General features: G+C 35.5%; 5 protein-coding genes across 6 annotated transcripts; 3 read left to right on the top strand and 2 right to left on the bottom strand.

Annotated features, from left to right (window-relative positions):
- Positions 1 to 4371: 4371 nt before the first annotated feature.
- On the top strand, positions 4372 to 6109 carry LOC103843841 (ADP-ribosylation factor 1). The gene is made up of 7 exons (XM_009120623.3): positions 4372 to 4555; positions 4914 to 5089; positions 5181 to 5251; positions 5329 to 5448; positions 5531 to 5649; positions 5744 to 5825; positions 5916 to 6109. The coding sequence occupies exons 2-7, from the start codon at positions 4942 to 4944 to the stop codon at positions 5919 to 5921; spliced, it is 546 nt and encodes a 181-aa protein (XP_009118871.2). The 5' UTR covers positions 4372 to 4555; positions 4914 to 4941; the 3' UTR covers positions 5922 to 6109.
- Positions 6066 to 7707, bottom strand: LOC103843850 (galactinol synthase 1). The gene is made up of 4 exons (XM_009120633.3): positions 7297 to 7707; positions 6860 to 7183; positions 6641 to 6775; positions 6066 to 6549 (listed from the first exon to the last, which is right to left on the bottom strand). Exons 1-4 carry the CDS (start codon positions 7636 to 7638, stop codon positions 6322 to 6324), a joined length of 1029 nt encoding a protein of 342 aa, XP_009118881.1. The 5' UTR covers positions 7639 to 7707; the 3' UTR covers positions 6066 to 6321.
- A 4529-nt stretch (positions 7708 to 12236) lies between these two features.
- LOC103843831 (transcription factor MYB78) lies at positions 12237 to 13487 on the top strand. The gene is made up of 3 exons (XM_009120617.3): positions 12237 to 12434; positions 12564 to 12693; positions 12821 to 13487. The coding sequence occupies exons 1-3, from the start codon at positions 12281 to 12283 to the stop codon at positions 13353 to 13355; spliced, it is 819 nt and encodes a 272-aa protein (XP_009118865.1). The 5' UTR covers positions 12237 to 12280; the 3' UTR covers positions 13356 to 13487.
- Positions 13488 to 13762: 275 nt separating this feature from the next.
- Positions 13763 to 14822, bottom strand: LOC103843822. Its single transcript, XM_009120607.3, has one exon. The coding sequence runs from the start codon at positions 14291 to 14293 to the stop codon at positions 14024 to 14026; it is 270 nt and encodes an 89-aa protein (XP_009118855.1). The 5' UTR covers positions 14294 to 14822; the 3' UTR covers positions 13763 to 14023.
- A 236-nt stretch (positions 14823 to 15058) lies between these two features.
- Positions 15059 to 18310, top strand: LOC103843807 (SWR1-complex protein 4). Of its 2 annotated transcripts, XM_009120595.3 has the most exons (16): positions 15059 to 15332; positions 15401 to 15487; positions 15559 to 15624; positions 15703 to 15762; positions 15891 to 15947; positions 16023 to 16152; positions 16219 to 16286; positions 16422 to 16514; positions 16608 to 16655; positions 16818 to 16982; positions 17065 to 17175; positions 17431 to 17526; positions 17605 to 17676; positions 17763 to 17799; positions 17883 to 17926; positions 18028 to 18310. In XM_009120595.3, exons 1-16 carry the CDS (start codon positions 15210 to 15212, stop codon positions 18100 to 18102), a joined length of 1332 nt encoding a protein of 443 aa, XP_009118843.1. In that variant the 5' UTR covers positions 15059 to 15209; the 3' UTR covers positions 18103 to 18310. The 2 variants fall into 2 exon arrangements, with proteins under 2 accessions (XP_009118843.1, XP_009118835.1); XM_009120587.3 differs by having other exon boundaries at positions 15559 to 15762.
- The last annotated feature ends 61 nt before the right edge of the window (positions 18311 to 18371 follow it).

Raw genomic sequence — 18371 nt, 5'->3', positions numbered from 1 at the left:
ATATATATATATATATATAAAAACAATACCAACAAATAATACTAAAAAGAAAATAACTTAACCTACTTTTTGTATCATCATCAAAGCTTATGGTACTGTTTATGTTTGGATAGATAACGTAATTCAAAATTAAGTTAGGAAAAGAGGTTTACAACTACAATTTAAATTGTAAATTGTAACCTTTTTTATATGTTAACATAATCCGAGTCAAATTAAGTTATGAAAAGATAATAATTTCACTCTTATCCCTTCTTTAATAAAGAGTGCGATGAGTTAATTAACTTAATTTTGATAAACTTATACTCCTCTCGGTAATTAAGTGAGAATATCCGAAAATATAAAATTGCTACAATATTTTTTTTTATCTCAAATTGCTACAATATTGGATATAATTTTGCAATACGTGGAGTATAAAAAGTACGTGAAAGCCGGGAATGGTTTTTTGGAACTCGGATTATGTTAACATATAAAAAAGGTTACGTTACAACTACAATTTAAAAAAAAAAAAACACAACAAAATGTTAAAATGAAGGTGAGTGAGATTGACATGTAACGGTTTGGAATTATTTTGGCTGTCTCAATCTGTAAAAATTATCCCTTTTCTTACTCCTATGTCCTATCTGTCGTCTATTATTTTTCTTCTTTTTTTGAACTTATGTAATCGTCTATTGTTTTGATAATTGATTGGTCAACTTGCATTCTTAGAATCTTATTTGTTACTTTCGATATATACCCTTATCTTCTAATTTTCGTTTTATTAGATAGTACGTGTTATTAGCTTTTTGCATTATGTTTTCCCGAGTTTTTTTTGGGTTAAGAAAGAGCTTTTTTTTTTTTTAAACATACCTAGAGTTATGAACTTATGATGCGTCATAGATTTTGGCCAAAAAGATTGAAATACTTTATTGACACAAAGTTTATTAGTTAGTTACACTTATATATAGGACTTAATGCAAAAATAATGATATTTTCTAAACAAGAGAAAATGACACTTTTAATTATACGTACTAAAATAGTTATGAAAATTATACGTGTGTAATTATAATCATGTAGTGATGTGGCAATAGTAAGAAGTCATCCAAACACATAGAAGCATCTAAAGAACTAAGAATCAAACTTGACCTAACTATCCCATCCCGATTAATTCTATATTAATTTAACTTATTAATTAATTTGTCGGCAATTTTAACTTTTCACTAAATTATATCAATATAAATATTTGTTAGGATTTTTATTCAGATACGTTTAAGAGTTGTCTTTCATATGTTTGGCTGCGGTTTCGCACGCATTGTTTAATTTGACTCCTTTAGGCATGACCCATAAGAGACTTAAGAGTAGTTAGATTAGTGCCAATTAATTAAATAAATAACAACTATTTCTTGTACGTGAGAAATGCATGGCCCACGCTTTATCCATCAATCTTACCTGTTTTATATATATGCTTTGTTGGTAATTTTAAAATATTTGATATTGTACGGATATTTAGCGATTGGTCCCAAAAAAGGGTATTTTGTAGTTATAAAAAGCGTATTTGTAGAGGTCGAAGTTGTTTGATGGATATGTTACATGTGTCGACAGATAATATAAATGTTTTAGAGCAAAAACAATATTATATATATGTGGTTACATATGCACTTATGTGATGCACGAACATGTGCTTGTACATATACAACTAAATACATAATATATAAGTTGGAAACATGGCGAAAGACCCGGATATCTTATACATCTAAATACTTTAGTCAAATCTAAATATCTAAAACGCGAAGAATTCAAATGAAAAAGAAGGAACCAACTCGAGCCCGGATCAAAGACCCGGATCCCAGTCCTATTACATTATAACAAATCCTCACAATTTTGTATTTAATTCTTTTCTGTGTGCGAAAGTCAAAATGGTACGAACATAAAGAGATATTAGAAAACAGTAAAAGGAAAGGATAATCTCCGTATCGAATTCTAACTTTCATTTGAGAGCAATAGAATAAATGATCTAGTGGTCTTACTAATGGTAACTATTTAATATGTTAAAATATTTTATTTAAAATACCAACAACCTAGCCAGTAGAACAATGCACATTTCTTTTCGTTTTTAGAGAGGCGAAACAATGGTGGGAGAAAAACAAAAAAAAAATATTAAAACATACTATACTATTGTAAAAAACATTAAAATATCTATTAAGCAAAATAATTGAAGTGAGAAAAGACAAATGAAAAACAACTGTGTATAAAGCCAAAACACATGATGGATTGATGGGTACATAAAATGCCGAACTTCCAGTTCAATTCCTCTGTATATACAAGTATTCCTAATTAACCAAAAAGAAAATGAAAAAAAATTGAACATCTCTCGAAGTGGTAGGCAGGCCCTTTCCCTACATGGGTGGCTACATCATTTCTCATTTTTTTCCCTGTGACACCCTTCACTTCAACAACAATTCACATTTTTTTAACGACCAACAATTCACATAATTATGACAAATATGTACTTTCCCTTTAGCTTTCCCTCTAGGTATTTACTGTCTTTTTTTTAACATCTAATCAGTAAGAAAACAAAACGAAATTTAACCCGAGAAATGTTAAACCGAACTTACGTTTTTTTAAGACCACGAGAATTATAAACCTTCGGTCCATCGGTCCATAATCTTTTTCAGTATCCAAAATTAGCTTTTAAATTTTCTAATTTGATAGGCAATACCCTAGCTATATAAAAAAAAATTAAGCACAAAATACGAAAAAATAATCCACTTACCATCAGTAAGCTACTAGTGCACCTTTGGTCTGACCCCATATGTTTATTCGTCATAACACAAACACCACTCCCAAACAAGTATATGAACACTGATTTCTAGAGCTTTCCTCCATTGGAGGTCAACTACCTACACTTGATCACTATTATGATCTTTCATTTCACCACATTACTGTTAGGGTTACTTTTTAATCATTTACCTCGCTATTACTTTTTAACAAATATTGATCACTCGTTTCATTTTGAAACTAGGTAATAACAAAAGATGTTCTAAAGATTTAGCATCACATTTACCTCTAGACGATGGCATATATATATATATATATGTGCATGTATAGTTGTCGGACAATATATTTCATTCGATTCAAAAGTTATAAATAGAAACTCAACTAGTAATATTTTAAATAACCCTTTTCACAACTAGTGTTTTGTATAAATTGATTTGACTAGTTAGAAGTGTAAGATCGACCTCAAGTGCAAATACGACTCTATAATCTTAAAAGTTGTGCACTAAACGAAGTACAACAACAACAAATGAGGTCATCACTCATATCTATAAAGAGATAGATGTCATTAGGGCAATTGATTAGCCTAGTTGAAGACCACATCTCCTTAACGTTTGTGTGCGTTGTCTGGTCATGCGTGTGAATCTCTCTACGCACGTACAATATATTACGGATATATAACAAATTTTGACATCATCTTATACATCTGAAAATTATATTAATATATGTATCTATAATCTTGTTACATATCGTTTCATTTGGAAAGAGAGACTGCCGATTGTCGTCCATAATTTTTTTTTTTTGTTAAAGTCTTCCAGCATAATATATAAGCAGTGTCGCAAATTATTTGAAATCCTTGTAGACTTTTTTTACTGAAAACCCTAGACGTTAATAGAAATAGAAAATCTTCTTACATATTAAGCACGAAAAAATTCCAAACGTCAAGAGTTTTCGGATTGATTCTCAAAGTTAATGTAAGAAAAGATGCATGGAATATGTTGTCGTCCACTTACACAATAAAGCATGAAACATCGATGCATGAAGTCTAGACTTCCAATGTCTAAAAATAAATATATAATGCTTTGTTATAGGGTCTTTTCATTATCATGTCTCCTCCTCACTTCCTTTTGCAATTCGTCATTTTAACTACAGCCACTATAATTCTCTTCAATCTTATCATCCACTATAATTCTCTTCAATCTGAACCATAATAGTTATCATTTATTTCTACGTATAATAATAATATTCTATGAAATTTAAATTCCAGGAAATTTAGGAGCCTCTAAATTGCAATAATGTCCCATATATAGTTTGACTGCAATTAAACGCGCAAATCATTAACATTACTCAAATAAACTTTGTAGGCAATTGATTCAGACACAAGGACCGACCAACTCGAGAACAATGAATGGATATGATGCATCCTTAATAAAAAGCTTATTTTTTTAATTGATAGTCGGAGGGTAATCAAAATGAAAACTCCCTCCGAATAGATGGTGAATGAAACGTTCTAACTTTAAGCCTATAAGCCCAATGGGCTATCTAAGAAGGTAAGAGATAGATTATTTCGTTAATCAATATTTCAGTAATGGGCTGAACTGTATTGACCCATAACAAAAAAAAACTTGATTATAGAGATTTTTAATTGAAAAACAAATATATTCGACGTATTTTTAACGCTTACTGGATGATATAAGTAGAGATTTTTTTCTGTCAAACACAAAAAAAAAAAAAAAAATCATCGTGAAACGTTGGAAAGCGACGAGCATCGGCATCAGATCTCGTGCGGCGGTTGTGTTCTTCGGTACGTTGATTCCTCCTCCTCCATCTCTCTCACTCTCTCGCTTTACTGAGATCTGGATCCTTGCGCAGCTTCATGGCTCTGTCATTTTCCCAGATCCGTTGTGTTTCTTAACGAATTAGAGGTGTTTACTTGTGATTCGCTAGTTTGCGATGCTGGATCTGTATGTATCTGCGCCGTAGGAAAATGTATATTAGTTCGCTTCGCTAGATCAGGGCTCTTCTCTTGTTGTATTCATCAGGTCTAACAATCGATCGATGATTTAGATCTTTGATTCGAAACTATTATCATCCTGATTCGATCATAATCATCAGAGGTTCACAATGCAAGATTTGATCAATTGCGTTTTTGTAATCATCAGGGTTTAGAATAAAAGGAAAGGATAGGAGATGGGGCTGTCATTTGGGAAGCTGTTCAGCAAGCTGTTTGCGAAGAAAGAGATGCGTATTCTCATGGTTGGTCTCGATGCTGCTGGTAAGACCACCATCCTCTACAAGCTCAAGCTTGGTGAGATCGTCACCACCATTCCCACCATTGGTCAGTTACTAACTATCTTCCTATTCATCTTGTTTTCTATGTGAGAGAAGCTGAAAATATTATTGTTTTACTTCTTTTTTTTTTTTTAAAGGTTTCAATGTTGAAACTGTGGAGTACAAGAACATTAGCTTCACCGTGTGGGATGTCGGGGGTCAGGACAAGGTATCTTCTCGTTGATTCATAGAATTGTGAACCAGCTCTTCTTTACTAATGGTTTTCTTATATGCTCTCTCATCCAGATCCGTCCACTGTGGAGACACTACTTCCAGAACACACAGGGACTTATCTTTGTCGTGGACAGCAACGATCGTGACCGTGTTGTTGAAGCCAGGGACGAGCTTCACAGGATGCTCAACGAGGTAAATACTTAAATAATATCAATGGCTTTTTTTTTATTAATTCACCATTTGGATTTTGACTCTTTTTATTTTTGGTTGGCAGGATGAATTGAGGGATGCAGTTCTGCTTGTTTTTGCTAACAAGCAAGATCTCCCCAACGCTATGAACGCTGCTGAGATTACTGACAAGCTTGGCCTTCACTCTCTCCGCCAACGCCACTGGTGAGCCCAAAGCACACACACATACATAACTCTTGGTTCTCTATCTCCAAAATGTGAGCTTATTATTATGAATGAACATTTTGTATAATAACAGGTACATTCAGAGCACTTGTGCCACCTCTGGAGAAGGACTCTACGAGGGTCTTGACTGGCTCTCCAACAACATTGCTAACAAGGTATGAATCTACTCTCTCTTTGAACTTCAATTCTCATACTCATTTTGGGTTAGATCCGAGCCTTACTCACTTTAACCTATGATGGTTCAGGCATAGAAAAGGAGGTAGCAAGATTCCTCCCTGCTTGTTTCGCTAGTACTATAAAAACGAAACCAAGATTTTATTATCATATGTTCGTCTTCTCGCATCTCAAACTCAAAACCATATCACATTTTGTACTTTCCTTTAATAACTCACCTCTTTTACTTTCGGATATTAATTTCTTTATTCAAATTTGAACTTCGGAAACTTACAATCTACAACACACAAAATACATGAAAGCGCACACATTAATCAAACAAGTAAGAAAACAAAAACACATGTCAACCTCAAAAGCCCATGAAAGCAGAGACAACATGTGTGGTTGTCGAGCCAACACAGCCCCCTATCCACTTACTGCCCGGACAAACCCCGAATCTACTTCACCGACGGTTTAACTTCTAAATAATTTCGACAATCAAGCAGCGGACGGTGCAGTGACGTACTTGACCGGTCCAGCTTCAGTAAGAGCGGAGATAAACGGCTTCAGATTCACCACATCCGACTCTTCCACAAGGTCTCCGACAGATTTCTTGTAATCCAAGGAATCATCATTGTAGATATCCCACCATTTGTTAACCAACATTTTGATGTCTTCCCTCTCCATATTAGCTTCCTTCCCTGTGTATCTCCATGGCTTCGAACCCTGTAATTACAAAAGCAAACAAAAATGTGTTAGAACTCAATAAGAAATCATTGGTCTAAACAAATAAAAGTTCGGATGTAAGATAACTCACCGCTGCACAGTAGTGAACCACCTTGACCTTATCGAGCTCCACATTTTCTGGATGACGCCATAGCATCGCTAGGACGAGATTGTAAACTAAAGGAATCGGCTTGTAGATTTTCTCGAAGTACATGTTCAGAAAGTCCTACACAATCAAATCCACAACTTAAAAAAAAAGAGCAAGAAAACAGAACATAACAAGTAAGACTACTAACTTTTTCTTTCTTACCTGTTCAGCGAAAGGAGTCGGAGGAGTGATCTTTAAGGTTCTTAGCAGATCCTCGTAAGTATCTAGACCAGGTTCGAACACGAACATCCCGGCGTTGAAGTAAAGAGACGGTGGTTCACCAAGCTCTTCCTTCGGCCACTGGACTTTCTCAGGGCATTGTTGGCAGTATCCGATCTTGTATTGCGGCGTGTGGCTCCACGTTTTCTCGCAGAAACAGTCCATCACCGCGTAGAAATAGCCATCAGGGAGATCAAACAAGTGATCGATGTTCTCGTAGACTTGAATGTCTCCATCCAAATATATCATTTTACTATACTCCACAAACTATACATTAACACAACAAAACAGAGCATTAACCATATTTTATAAGTTAGTTATTTTCAAACTAACACAAAAAAGGGTTACTAAAACGACGGCGTATAGTGAATTATAAGTACCTTCCAGATACGGAGTTTGGAGTAGTTGATGACGTAATAAGCCATGGCAAACTGGGTCTGGTTCTCGGGTGGGTAAACGGGTTCGATCTCGCGGACAATGCAACCTTGTTCCACAAGTACACGACGGTGCTCCTCCGGGACGTCTGGTAATATCGCCACGACGAGTGGATACGCCGATTTGACTTTTCTTAGTCCTTTGGCTAAGCCTACGACTCCTTTGACGTAGTCACCGTTTCCAGCTAGAAATGTAACGTATGCTCGATCACCGTGGACTGGTGGTGACGGTTTAGTTATCGTCACGGCGGATTTAACGGTGGTGGTTTGTGTAAGCTCCGGAGCCATGTGAGAAGCACGTGAGTTTGGAAGATTTAGAGTAAATGTGATGAGAGAAGAGTTTTTGTTGTTGTCTTGTTTTGTGTTTAATGATGTGCTAAACAGGGACTTTTATAAGCGCTAGGATTAGTTGTCATCATGAGTTCTGGAGCGTACACGTGTAAGTTTAAGATCGGACGGTGGTGATTGGCACTTGGTGAGAGTTCTGGAAGTGGGACTAACGGGAAGGTTAGTACGGAAAATGCTAGAAGCAGCTACGCTATTGTGAGAAATAGAAGATTGTTTATTCCCTGTGGCCGGGTGCATTGAATATTCCTGTAGTCCTAAACATACGTTAAGTTAATTCGTCTGAATAATCTAGGCTATGTTTTGTGAAATGGATAATATAGTAAAGAGATGACAGATAAATTAAGCAAAGGAATAAAACTGAAGATAACTTCTCTTTAGGTGCAAGATTAAGAAGCCATGTTATTGTTAGAGCCGGAGACTCATTGGTAAATATGGAAAGAAGTGAGACAACTATGATTTGTTACAAGTCTTTTAATTATTCTTCACTCAGATTGGGCTTCTAGTTAACAAACCGTATCCCTAGAAAAGCCCAAGTGACCAGTAAAGAAAAAGAGAGGGGCTTTGTGCTCTGGTGAGTGTAGAGGCTTAAACCCGTACCTAATGATCTTAAAACCATGTGTACATTTTAACAAAAAAAAAGTTCAAACGTGTTTTGTGTTGCAAACTTTGACAAAAGAAAATAGGGTGAGATTAATGAGAGTGTGTCTGCCAAAAGTGTCGGTTGAGGTTGGACTTTTATCTTAATCATCGCCGGTCGTCTTTGATTTTGGTTCCTTTTTATTCATCTGCTTCCATTATCGTTTACTTCACTTTCTCTTTGATTCCTTCCTTCGCAAAGCTTTTAATTTCAGAGAATATATTCCCATTCAGAGTCAACTCCCACATTGTCAACTCCCACAGTGTCCGAGTTTAGGCGACATGCATTACATTTACTTCCAATTTTTGAAATTTCACTTTTCACGGTTAATGGAAGAAGACCTCTGACCTTTTTTATACTGGAAATGATAGACTCCTACGATTCCATTTATTTTTCTCTTTTCTTATACTAGTATTTTACTAACTTGTTTTTATGGAGTTTACACACATATCCTCCTAGCATTTTCTGACATATTTATACACACACCCTTTTTTTTAATAAAACACTGCACACCCTTTTTATGGAATGCCTTTTTCTTTCTTCGATAATGGTCATGAAACTAGTTTGAAAGTATTTTATTACTTGTGCACAAAAAGTATTTTATTACTCTGAAATATTCCTCCAAAAGAGATGCTAAACCATTACTTTCCATTATCTTTGTGAATATCATTTCACAGGCTCTATCAAAGACTATGTGATACATTGAACTTAAAAAGGATGCAAGTACGTAGACCATACGTATACGTCTATATGGGTGCGTTGATGAGGAAGATGCTAAAATATGGATATTTCCATGGTCATGAGTTCAGAGTTTAGAACCACATGCATGCTTTAAAGTTTAAAGTTCGAACCTCTCACTCGAGGATTCTCCTCTGCGTCATCATCTTTACGCCATCGCTTCTATGACATGCACAATAAATAATTGTAAATAATTTATAGTTTATAAATATAGATTCAAAATATTTTTCTTTTCTGTTAAAGGAGATGTAGACGATACAAGTTTTCATAAAAAAAAGAGAGGAGATGTACACGAGTACATGACCCAAAACGGATCCATCAACAAGAGATACAAATACAGTCAAATATATTCATTAGCCAATTCCCTTTTAGAGGCTTATCTATTGCATGCCCCTATAATATACAAGTGTTATTTTGATTTCGGGATTGACCTGTATGATAGAGATTTTCGTTGGAGGCTTATGTGTTATGTCGCATCCGATAGGAACTGGACATAACCAGATGACAAAAAGAAAGAGGCTTTGCATATGAATATGACAGAATTTTGAGCGTGTAAGTTAAAAAGATTGTGGGTTCTACTTTTGGTACTTCTTCTGATTCTGATAGATCGTAAACGTCTTTTTATGGCCTTATAGTTATTGAAATAAACAGAAAGTATTATTTCAGCAAAATAAATCAATATGAAAGAGAGAATAGACACAAAAGACCGACGTCAGTAAGGAAAAAAAGTTTATTTGTGGTATCATATAGTTTAATATCCAATGGATGTAACAATTCACTGAGTCGGGGTGCTTCAACAAAAAAACAGTTGGTTTCTTCACCAAAAGTCTGAGATGCTGATACAACCCTAATCTAACCTATATTCGGATTAAATTGACACGTCATTACTTGTGTGTGTTTTGTCCTAAGCGGAAAGTTAGAAGCAGACAAGTGTCTATTAAATCCATTGAGATCTGATTCACTTCTCAGATACATACACTTAATCGAGAGTGTTGCTTTCCCAAGAACTATGGAGGCTACTATTTATGTGCCTTCGTGTAAATAATACTGTGTTTACTTACTTTACTTGAACTCCTTTATTTTAATTCATAATTTTAGTATTTTTTCAACCCTCCTTTTTAATCGAGTGGATCGCTCTGATATGTACGCATCAAATATACACGTTAATAATTCTCGTGTTCAAATGTTTTAAGTTAACCCAATATAATGTTCGATCATTAATTAGATGATTCCTATATAGATGTTTGTTTGGAGTTTTTAATGCTCTTATATATTTTTTTTTTGGGTAAAATATGCTCTTATATTCTTACTTTGATCATGCATGTATTAAAATTTATATAAGATCTAATGATTTTTTGGATTGATATGAAACTACATTTGTTCTCAGTTGTCTATACATATTTTAATGTTTTATTATAGCGACCATTATTTGTTACAGGTTTAATAACATATCATACAACTTTATCTCAAATATAAGCATTAACCATGTACAATACAGATTATAGTCGTTTTATTAATATATTATTAGTATATGATTATAATTTCAGAATAAATATAAGAAAATATGGTGTTAAGTATTCACACTGAAATCAATACATAATTTTAAAACTATGGGTCAATGGCGATCTTTTCTTCCACTTGAATTTTTACAAAAAAAATAATAATACGAGATTGCACGTACTTTTTACGGCAAACACTGAAAGTATTATTATTATCTTACGGCAAGTTTTAGCAACAAAACATTTGTTGTATTATTCTTCATACATTTACGTACATAGCTTTATTAATCCCAACGCACGATAAAATGTTCAACAAAAGAAAAAAGTACGATAAAATGTTGTTGAAAATAACTCAAAATGTCTTACCGTTTGTGTAAATATATATCAGTCGTAGTGATGGACAAAGGAAAGACGTCTCTTTGACTACTCCTCAATCTTAAGACAAAATGTGGTAAAATCCTAAAGCAGCGTCTTTAACTCGCCTAACTCCATTTCTCATTTGACTTTGCTTCAAATGTCAATAGTCCAATGTTATTTAGCTGCACACAAAATTAGTAAATTAAGATATTTTTTTTCTTTCTAATATATACTCAAAGTCCATTCCGTGGTAAACTAGTTTTAAGTACTAAGCCATGTTTAATTGTTTACCGAGTACTTACTTAAAGTGATCTGAAAGTTCTATATGGAAAGCGTGTGTTTATTTATTTGTTGAAAAATCAAGATCATTATAGAATAATTGTTTACTCCAAAATTTATATTACTCCAAATTCCATTGAAAAAATATCAATCAAGTGAAATACTATTTCACTTATTTACTCTAGTTATTATTCTAAAAAGAAAAAACATACACACAATTTTACTTTGACTTTAGTTAGAGGAAAACAATTTACTCTATTTTTCTTTTTCTTTTTTTTTTGATCAAATTTACTCTATTTTTCCAGCTCTTTTCCAGCTCTTCTTTTATTCCATATTACTCCTAATAATACCCAGCAAACCCTAGATCATTCTCAATTTCTTAAACATAAACATATTTTTTCCACGTCATGCACGAGGGACTACTAACTTGGTCAGTTTCCATCCACAATATTCTGGTAAAAATAAAAGCAATAGATACTTATATTTTTAGTAGTCATTGATTCTACCCCATAGTCTTGTAGGAATAATATCATTCATAAAGAAACTATAGAATATGTTGAAAATGTCACAGATATGGAAACTCAAAAGAAATACATTAAAAAAAAATCAGAGACTGACGAAATTATTGGAAAACTAAGGTAATCGATAATAGGACATAAATTTATAGTTACAGAAGTGATCTGAGTCTGTTCTAGAGTTTCATCCCTCAAACTATAGGCTGTGAAGCCCCCGCCCCCCCCTCCCTCAAACACAAAAGTTGACCAAACAGAATGTTAATTGTGATTAGAATGGTATACTATATAGTTGCAAAATCCCACTTTAGAAACAAGAATAAAAATAATAATTGAATAATCACATCACTTATGCCGTGTTCGAGTCACTCTCATTCGTCTACTAATTTTCAAACATCCTTCTTAAAATATCACTTTGTAATTTTTTTTGGTCAAACACTTTGTAATTCTTTATTCTCGCGTTCCTTCGCTATATATATAAATAAATCACATATTGCTTAATCCACATTTCACACCATCTCTTTCTCTGTTTCCTTTTCTCTCATTAAAATAAAAGAGAAATGGAAAATTACGAGCAAAACTTAAACTCACCAGCTCATGAAGAAGATTCTGATGTACGGAAAGGTCCATGGACCGAGGAAGAAGATGCTATTCTCGTCAACTTCGTCGCCATCCACGGTGATGCTCGCTGGAACCATATCGCTCGTTCCTCAGGTATCAAATTAGTCACCAGTCTCTAATATACACACGGGATCGGCCATGTGTATAACCAAGTGAAACATTAAATTATAGAGACAGTTGCAAAGACATAAATGTTTATATACTATATGTTCAAACATGCAGGGCTTAAGAGAACTGGTAAGAGTTGCAGGTTAAGATGGCTTAACTACTTGAGGCCAGATGTTAGACGAGGCAACATCACTCTCGAAGAACAGTTTATGATCCTCAAACTCCATTCTCTCTGGGGCAATAGGTATGTTACCAAAGATGCAAATGTAAATACTTGCTTCCCCATTTACTAGTTAACACTTCTATAGAAAATATTATTTTTGTACGGTTATAAATATTTGTTTGTTTGGTTTTTTCTTAAAAAATATAAGGTGGTCGAAGATTGCACAATATCTACCGGGAAGAACAGATAATGAAATAAAGAATTATTGGAGAACTCGTGTGCAAAAACAAGCTAAACACCTTAGATGCGATGTTAATAGCAATCTTTTCAAGGAGACAATGAAAAATGTTTGGATGCCTAGATTAATGGAAAGAATCAACGCCCAAACACCATCCCCCACGTATGACCCAGTGGAGTCAGTGATCACCGACCCAGGTCAACCTATCGACAAACAGACTCCGGTCGAGCCAGGTTTTGTTTTAAACCCGGACCAGCATCGTCATCAATTCGTGCAGGCTTCGGAACTGTGCGCAACGTCTTCGAACTCGCCAGCTGAGACGTTATCGGACGTTCAAGACAGGGTAGTGAACGGGTCTGGTTATGATCCGGCGGGTCAAACGGGTTTCTTGGAGTTAAACGATTGGGGCTGTGATGATGGAGACAACGTGTGGACCGATGATGAGAGTTTTTGGTTCTTGCAGGACCAGCTCTGCCACGAGACCACATCCTTTTCGTATAATTAAGGAAATTTACGATTATGATACGTAACGAGGAATTCAACTGCGTCACGTTAGGTGTAATAGTCATTCGTGCGTGATGCCATTTTAGATACGGCCTTGGTATACGAATCTTGACTTATTTTAATATGTTTTCTTTTTTCTTTTCCCGTTTAAACTAAGATCTGATCATCACGTACGTGAGGATAACTGTGATTTGTGATATATGTGAATTATTCAATAATATAACGTTTCTAATCGTCAAGAGAACTAACTCGAATCAGTTCGTATATATTTGAGCTGGTCCGTTTTAGTTACGACAAAACATGCAAACACGCTAAATAACACTCGTCAGAACATGACTTATTTGTTTTACTTGATGGTTAAATCATTGATTATTACAAAATCACCCCCACTAGGATCAGATTCAGATATAACCGAAAAAATAACATCTTTTATAGCAACCTTCATCAAAGTGATCTTGGTAGAACCCAACTTGGTTCAAATTGTTACAACGCATGAGTTATTTCCATATAAATTATTCCTCAATATCTAAAAGCGCACAGATACAATTTGGTAGTCCAAAAGGCTCATATACCTCATGAGAAATATGCATGGTCGATTCAATGATACGTAACACGATAAAACATAAAATTATGCAAGGACTCACGTTGTTTATAAATATCTTTACAAACTTACAAGAACAAGTGATTCTTGACGATGATCCAATAAAACCTTTCATCCATATCGTTGATCCCACCCGTAGTTTCGATAGTAAACTCGTGATTATCGATGCCATGCGATGCGTCAACGACCGAAATACTCGTTCTCGTCGTGTTCTCGTCTCCGGCGACATTTCTGTAAAGTTTCAACGTTGACAAAGAAGTCACCGCCGACTCTGGCTCCTCTTTGGGCGTAAGACGGCAACTCATGAGGGCTCTAAAGAACATCACTATCGACGCCATGAGTATTCGACGTCACACGATGCTTTGGTTAACTTTTAATTACGTATCTAATCAATTTTAAGTGCAAAGACAAACACACACAAAACATATATACGTGCGTTTGTGTGTGCGCTTGGTTCAGTGTGTGTATAGTCTTAACCACCATCGTTGAATGCTGAAACAAGACAGGACAACGTGGAAGACATAATAGAAACTAGTTTTAGTAAGTACATGATGATTTACTAAAGTACCATTGCAGGAGTGCCAAGAGGGAGTTTGTAAGTGTGGCATTATGGTCTTTTCACAACATGGTTTTGATGTGGAAGAGAAAGAAAAGAGTTCGTCTTCAGCAAGAAACAATGAGAGGAGGAGAAGAGATATTCTTATTTGATATTTTTTTAAAAGGAGCTTTATGATCTAATCCTTTCTCGTACTGGTCAACTATGGTTGAACTAACCTTCTAGATTCTCCTTTTTTGGTAACTTTAGCATTTTGGTCAATAAACCTGTATAGAAAAAACTTTTATATATGTTTCTTAATTTCATATTTTTTGTCAACTTCTTAATTTCATATATGCCATGGAAAACTATGTGTGTTTGTCTACATAATATACGTTTTATTTCAATAATAAATAAAATTTGTAAAAAAAAATCAATATTTATTTTTCAAAATCTCTCCACTAATGGTTTCGTTTTGGTTGACTGTAGGAAAAACATCACTAGATAGGCTAACGTAAGCCGAAGAGGGTCGATTCCGGAAACGACAGCGTTTAACAACGATTTGGAAAAAATAAGTGAACTCACTAAGCGAGTCCAAAGGTTTTTAAGCATTATTTGGCGCTCAAAATCCCCAAATCGTCGGCGAAATTGGAAACCCTAACTTCTGAATCGAATCGAAGATCGTAGTGTTTCTGGATTGGATGATAGGTACCCGTTGAATGGGTGGTACGGACGCGAAAGACATTCTCGGGTTGCCGAAGACGCCACTGCCTTTAAGCCACGAGAAGAAAGCTCGACCCCAGAAGGAGTCTCATAGAAAACCCGATGGCATTTCACGCGAGGTGAGCTCAGGATTGATTTTTCAGTATTGGGCTGTTAATATTATTATGTCGTCTTTGTTGAATCGCAGGTTTACGCGCTTACGGGTGGTGTTGCGCCTCTTATGCCTTCAATTGATGTTACCCACTTAAAGCGACCTCCTCCACCTGATGAGAAGGTCACCAAATTTATTAGATGATTCTTCTTCTTATGAGTTTGATGATGATGTTCTTTCTTTCCTTCCTTCAGGTTGCTTGGCAATGGCTTCCCATCAAAAGTTCCGCTAGGAAAGATGATTTGCAGCTTTACCATTGGGTAATAAGTTCCCTCCCTATCTGTTGTGAAAGTTTGAGCATTTCCTTCTTTCTAATGCCATTTCTTTTGTCTTCACAGGTTAGAGTGGTAAATGGTGTTCCACCAACAGCTGACTATTCCTTTGCCAAATATAACAAGGTACTTGTTTTATATCCCCTTGATGACTGTCTATTACACAGTCTCCTTTGAGTTACTTTCTTCGTTTATGCTTCTTCTGACATATATATATATTTAATGTATGAATGCTTTCTGTGGTGAAAATGCAGTCAGTTGATATCTCGAAATACACGGACGATGAATATGAGAATCATTTAACGGACCCTGTAAGTGCCCTGCCCACCGAAGAGCATTCTTTCTTTCTTTGGTTAATGTTGACTTGGTTGATTCCCAACTTGTAGGTGTGGACCAAGGAGGAGACAGATCAGTTGTTTGAATTGTGTGAAAGGTTTGATCTCCGTTTCACTCTCATTGCTGATCGCTTCCCATTATCCCGGACTCTTGAGGAATTGAAGGATCGTTACTATACTGGTTTGTTTTCACCCTTTCGTTTGTTAGTAAATACGAGGACTCAGAATTCTCTTTCTTTTGTTGTAGTGACTCGGGCTCTGCTGCGTGCTAGAGCTCAGTCTCCAGCAGATTTGGCAAACCATCCTCTGATGAAGGTCAGTCAGTTTCCACTTCTATATATATCTTCTGAGCTATAAAATAGTTGTTGTTTTAGCAATCTTATCCTAGTTATGTTATCTGGAGAGAACATTATCTCTAAAAAGCTGTTTTTCAATATATTTGCGTAACAGGAGCCTTATGATATGACACGCGATAGAGAGCGCAAACGTGCATTGTCAATGGTCCTGTCCCAGAGTAGACACCAGGAGAAGAAAGATGCTGAGGTCTTTCTCTTTAGTTTTTTTTTGACTAAACATGCATTTAGCAAAATCTAAGAATAGTTCTCTGCTTTATCTTACCCTCTCTCGTAACTACAGATTCTTGCTGAGGCTAAAAGAATCACAGAGATGCGTTTGGCTGCACGTGTAAGTGCTGTCTTAAAATCAATATACTCAATCGTACTAACTAAATAACAATAGATAAATTTTGCTTACGGTGATTGAAGATGACCTTTAACCTTAGACGCATATTAGAACTCAATCCTCATCATCTTGTCTCTATAACGATTGGTCTTTCTGGTTGTCCAGCGTGCGGCAGGCCCTGATGTGTCTGGGAATGAGAATATCGCTCTTGATAAAGCTGATGGAGGTCCAGCGTCTCCATCTTCCAATTCTCAACTTCCAGCAACTGCCGTGGCTCCATCAACACTAACTATGGCAGATTATGCTTCTACCCTTGCTTCTCTACGCATGGTGATCGTCTCTCTCTTCATCTCTTTCCTTTTTTTTTTTTTCATTTGAGTCTCCATTCATCTGATTTCTGACAAATTTCCAGCTTCATGTGTACTTGAGAACCTATGGACTTGAACAAATGGTCCAAGCTGCAAGCTCTGCTGTTGGTCTTCGAACGATCAAGCGCGTTGAGCAGACTCTGCAAGATCTCGGGGTTTGTTTTTGCTTTCCTGCTCTGTTTAACTCTTTCTATTTATTTAAATATCATGCCCGTTGACTGAGCAATGAGACTTTAACTAATTGTACATTATAAAGGGCGCTCTCTCTCACTGAAGGTAGCTTCTGCATGTCTTCTACTACTAACTTATGGGTATTTTGGGTTTGGATAGAGGCTAGCTTCTTATGAGCTCTGCTTCTTTTGAGATTATGCAAAATGGATTTTTGAGAATATAGAGTTTCTGTTTTACAGGTTAATTTAAAGCCAAAGGTTCCTACAAAAACGGTATGTGATGAGCATCTTGAATTACGGAAAGAAATTCTAACACTACTGAATCTTCAGAAGCAGGTAATCTATATAGAGTTCACAAATATACAGCCCACTTCTTTTTCTAACTTGTTTCCTTTTATTGTCACGTAATTTCAGCTACAGTATAAAGAATCAGAAGGCTCATCACAGCGTGAAGGGTCATATGCCGCAATGCCAGATACTCCAAAGGTCAGCATCATAACTTGAACGCCAATTATTACTGAAGTTTCATCTTCTTGCGGATATATATCTCTGATCGTTTTGTATTTGATCAGGATCGTGTTTTCGCATCTGAGCCATTCAGTTTTGGAGGTATATTTCCTTATCTTCTTTGTTTCAGAATTGTATTTACTACTTAACCATCTCTAACTTGCAATTTGTGTGTCTGCGTTTAGGAATTTCAGCTGAAAAACCAATCAAGAAGGAACCGAAGCGCAAGGTAATGCAGATGAGAGTCTGGTCTTTCTTTTCATATTGATTTCTCAGCATATATATATAACACTAAGATCTCAGTAACAATATGTTTTGTGAATCGTACAGGGTCCTGGAAGGCAGGCAGACACTCCTTCACCAGCTCATAAGCGGCCTAGAAAATTGAAAGCTTCTGATCTCTAAAAATGTTCTCACTACTGATTCACTATTTTCATTTGCATGTTTCGCCGGTGACGCTGCACTATTTTTAATTGTCCCAAGAATAAATTTGTCACTTGTGATTCCAAGTTTTATCAAGTGTAGACCAGTCTAAAACACAAGAACCTACAGTCATCATGTCCAAAACACGAGTTTAAGGGATTAGTAAATTTAAACCAATGCAACTGTATTATTAAATCTGTGCAAATTTTTTTTTCTTAAAACAACTTTGATTAAATTAGTTTTGGAAAATG

Source organism: Brassica rapa, unplaced genomic scaffold (genome assembly GCF_000309985.2).
Source record: "Brassica rapa cultivar Chiifu-401-42 unplaced genomic scaffold, CAAS_Brap_v3.01 Scaffold0640, whole genome shotgun sequence".
Taxonomy (NCBI): Eukaryota; Viridiplantae; Streptophyta; class Magnoliopsida; order Brassicales; family Brassicaceae; genus Brassica; species Brassica rapa.
The sequence above is the reverse complement of the archived record's forward strand: the minus strand, read 5'-3'. Positions and strand labels throughout refer to the sequence as shown.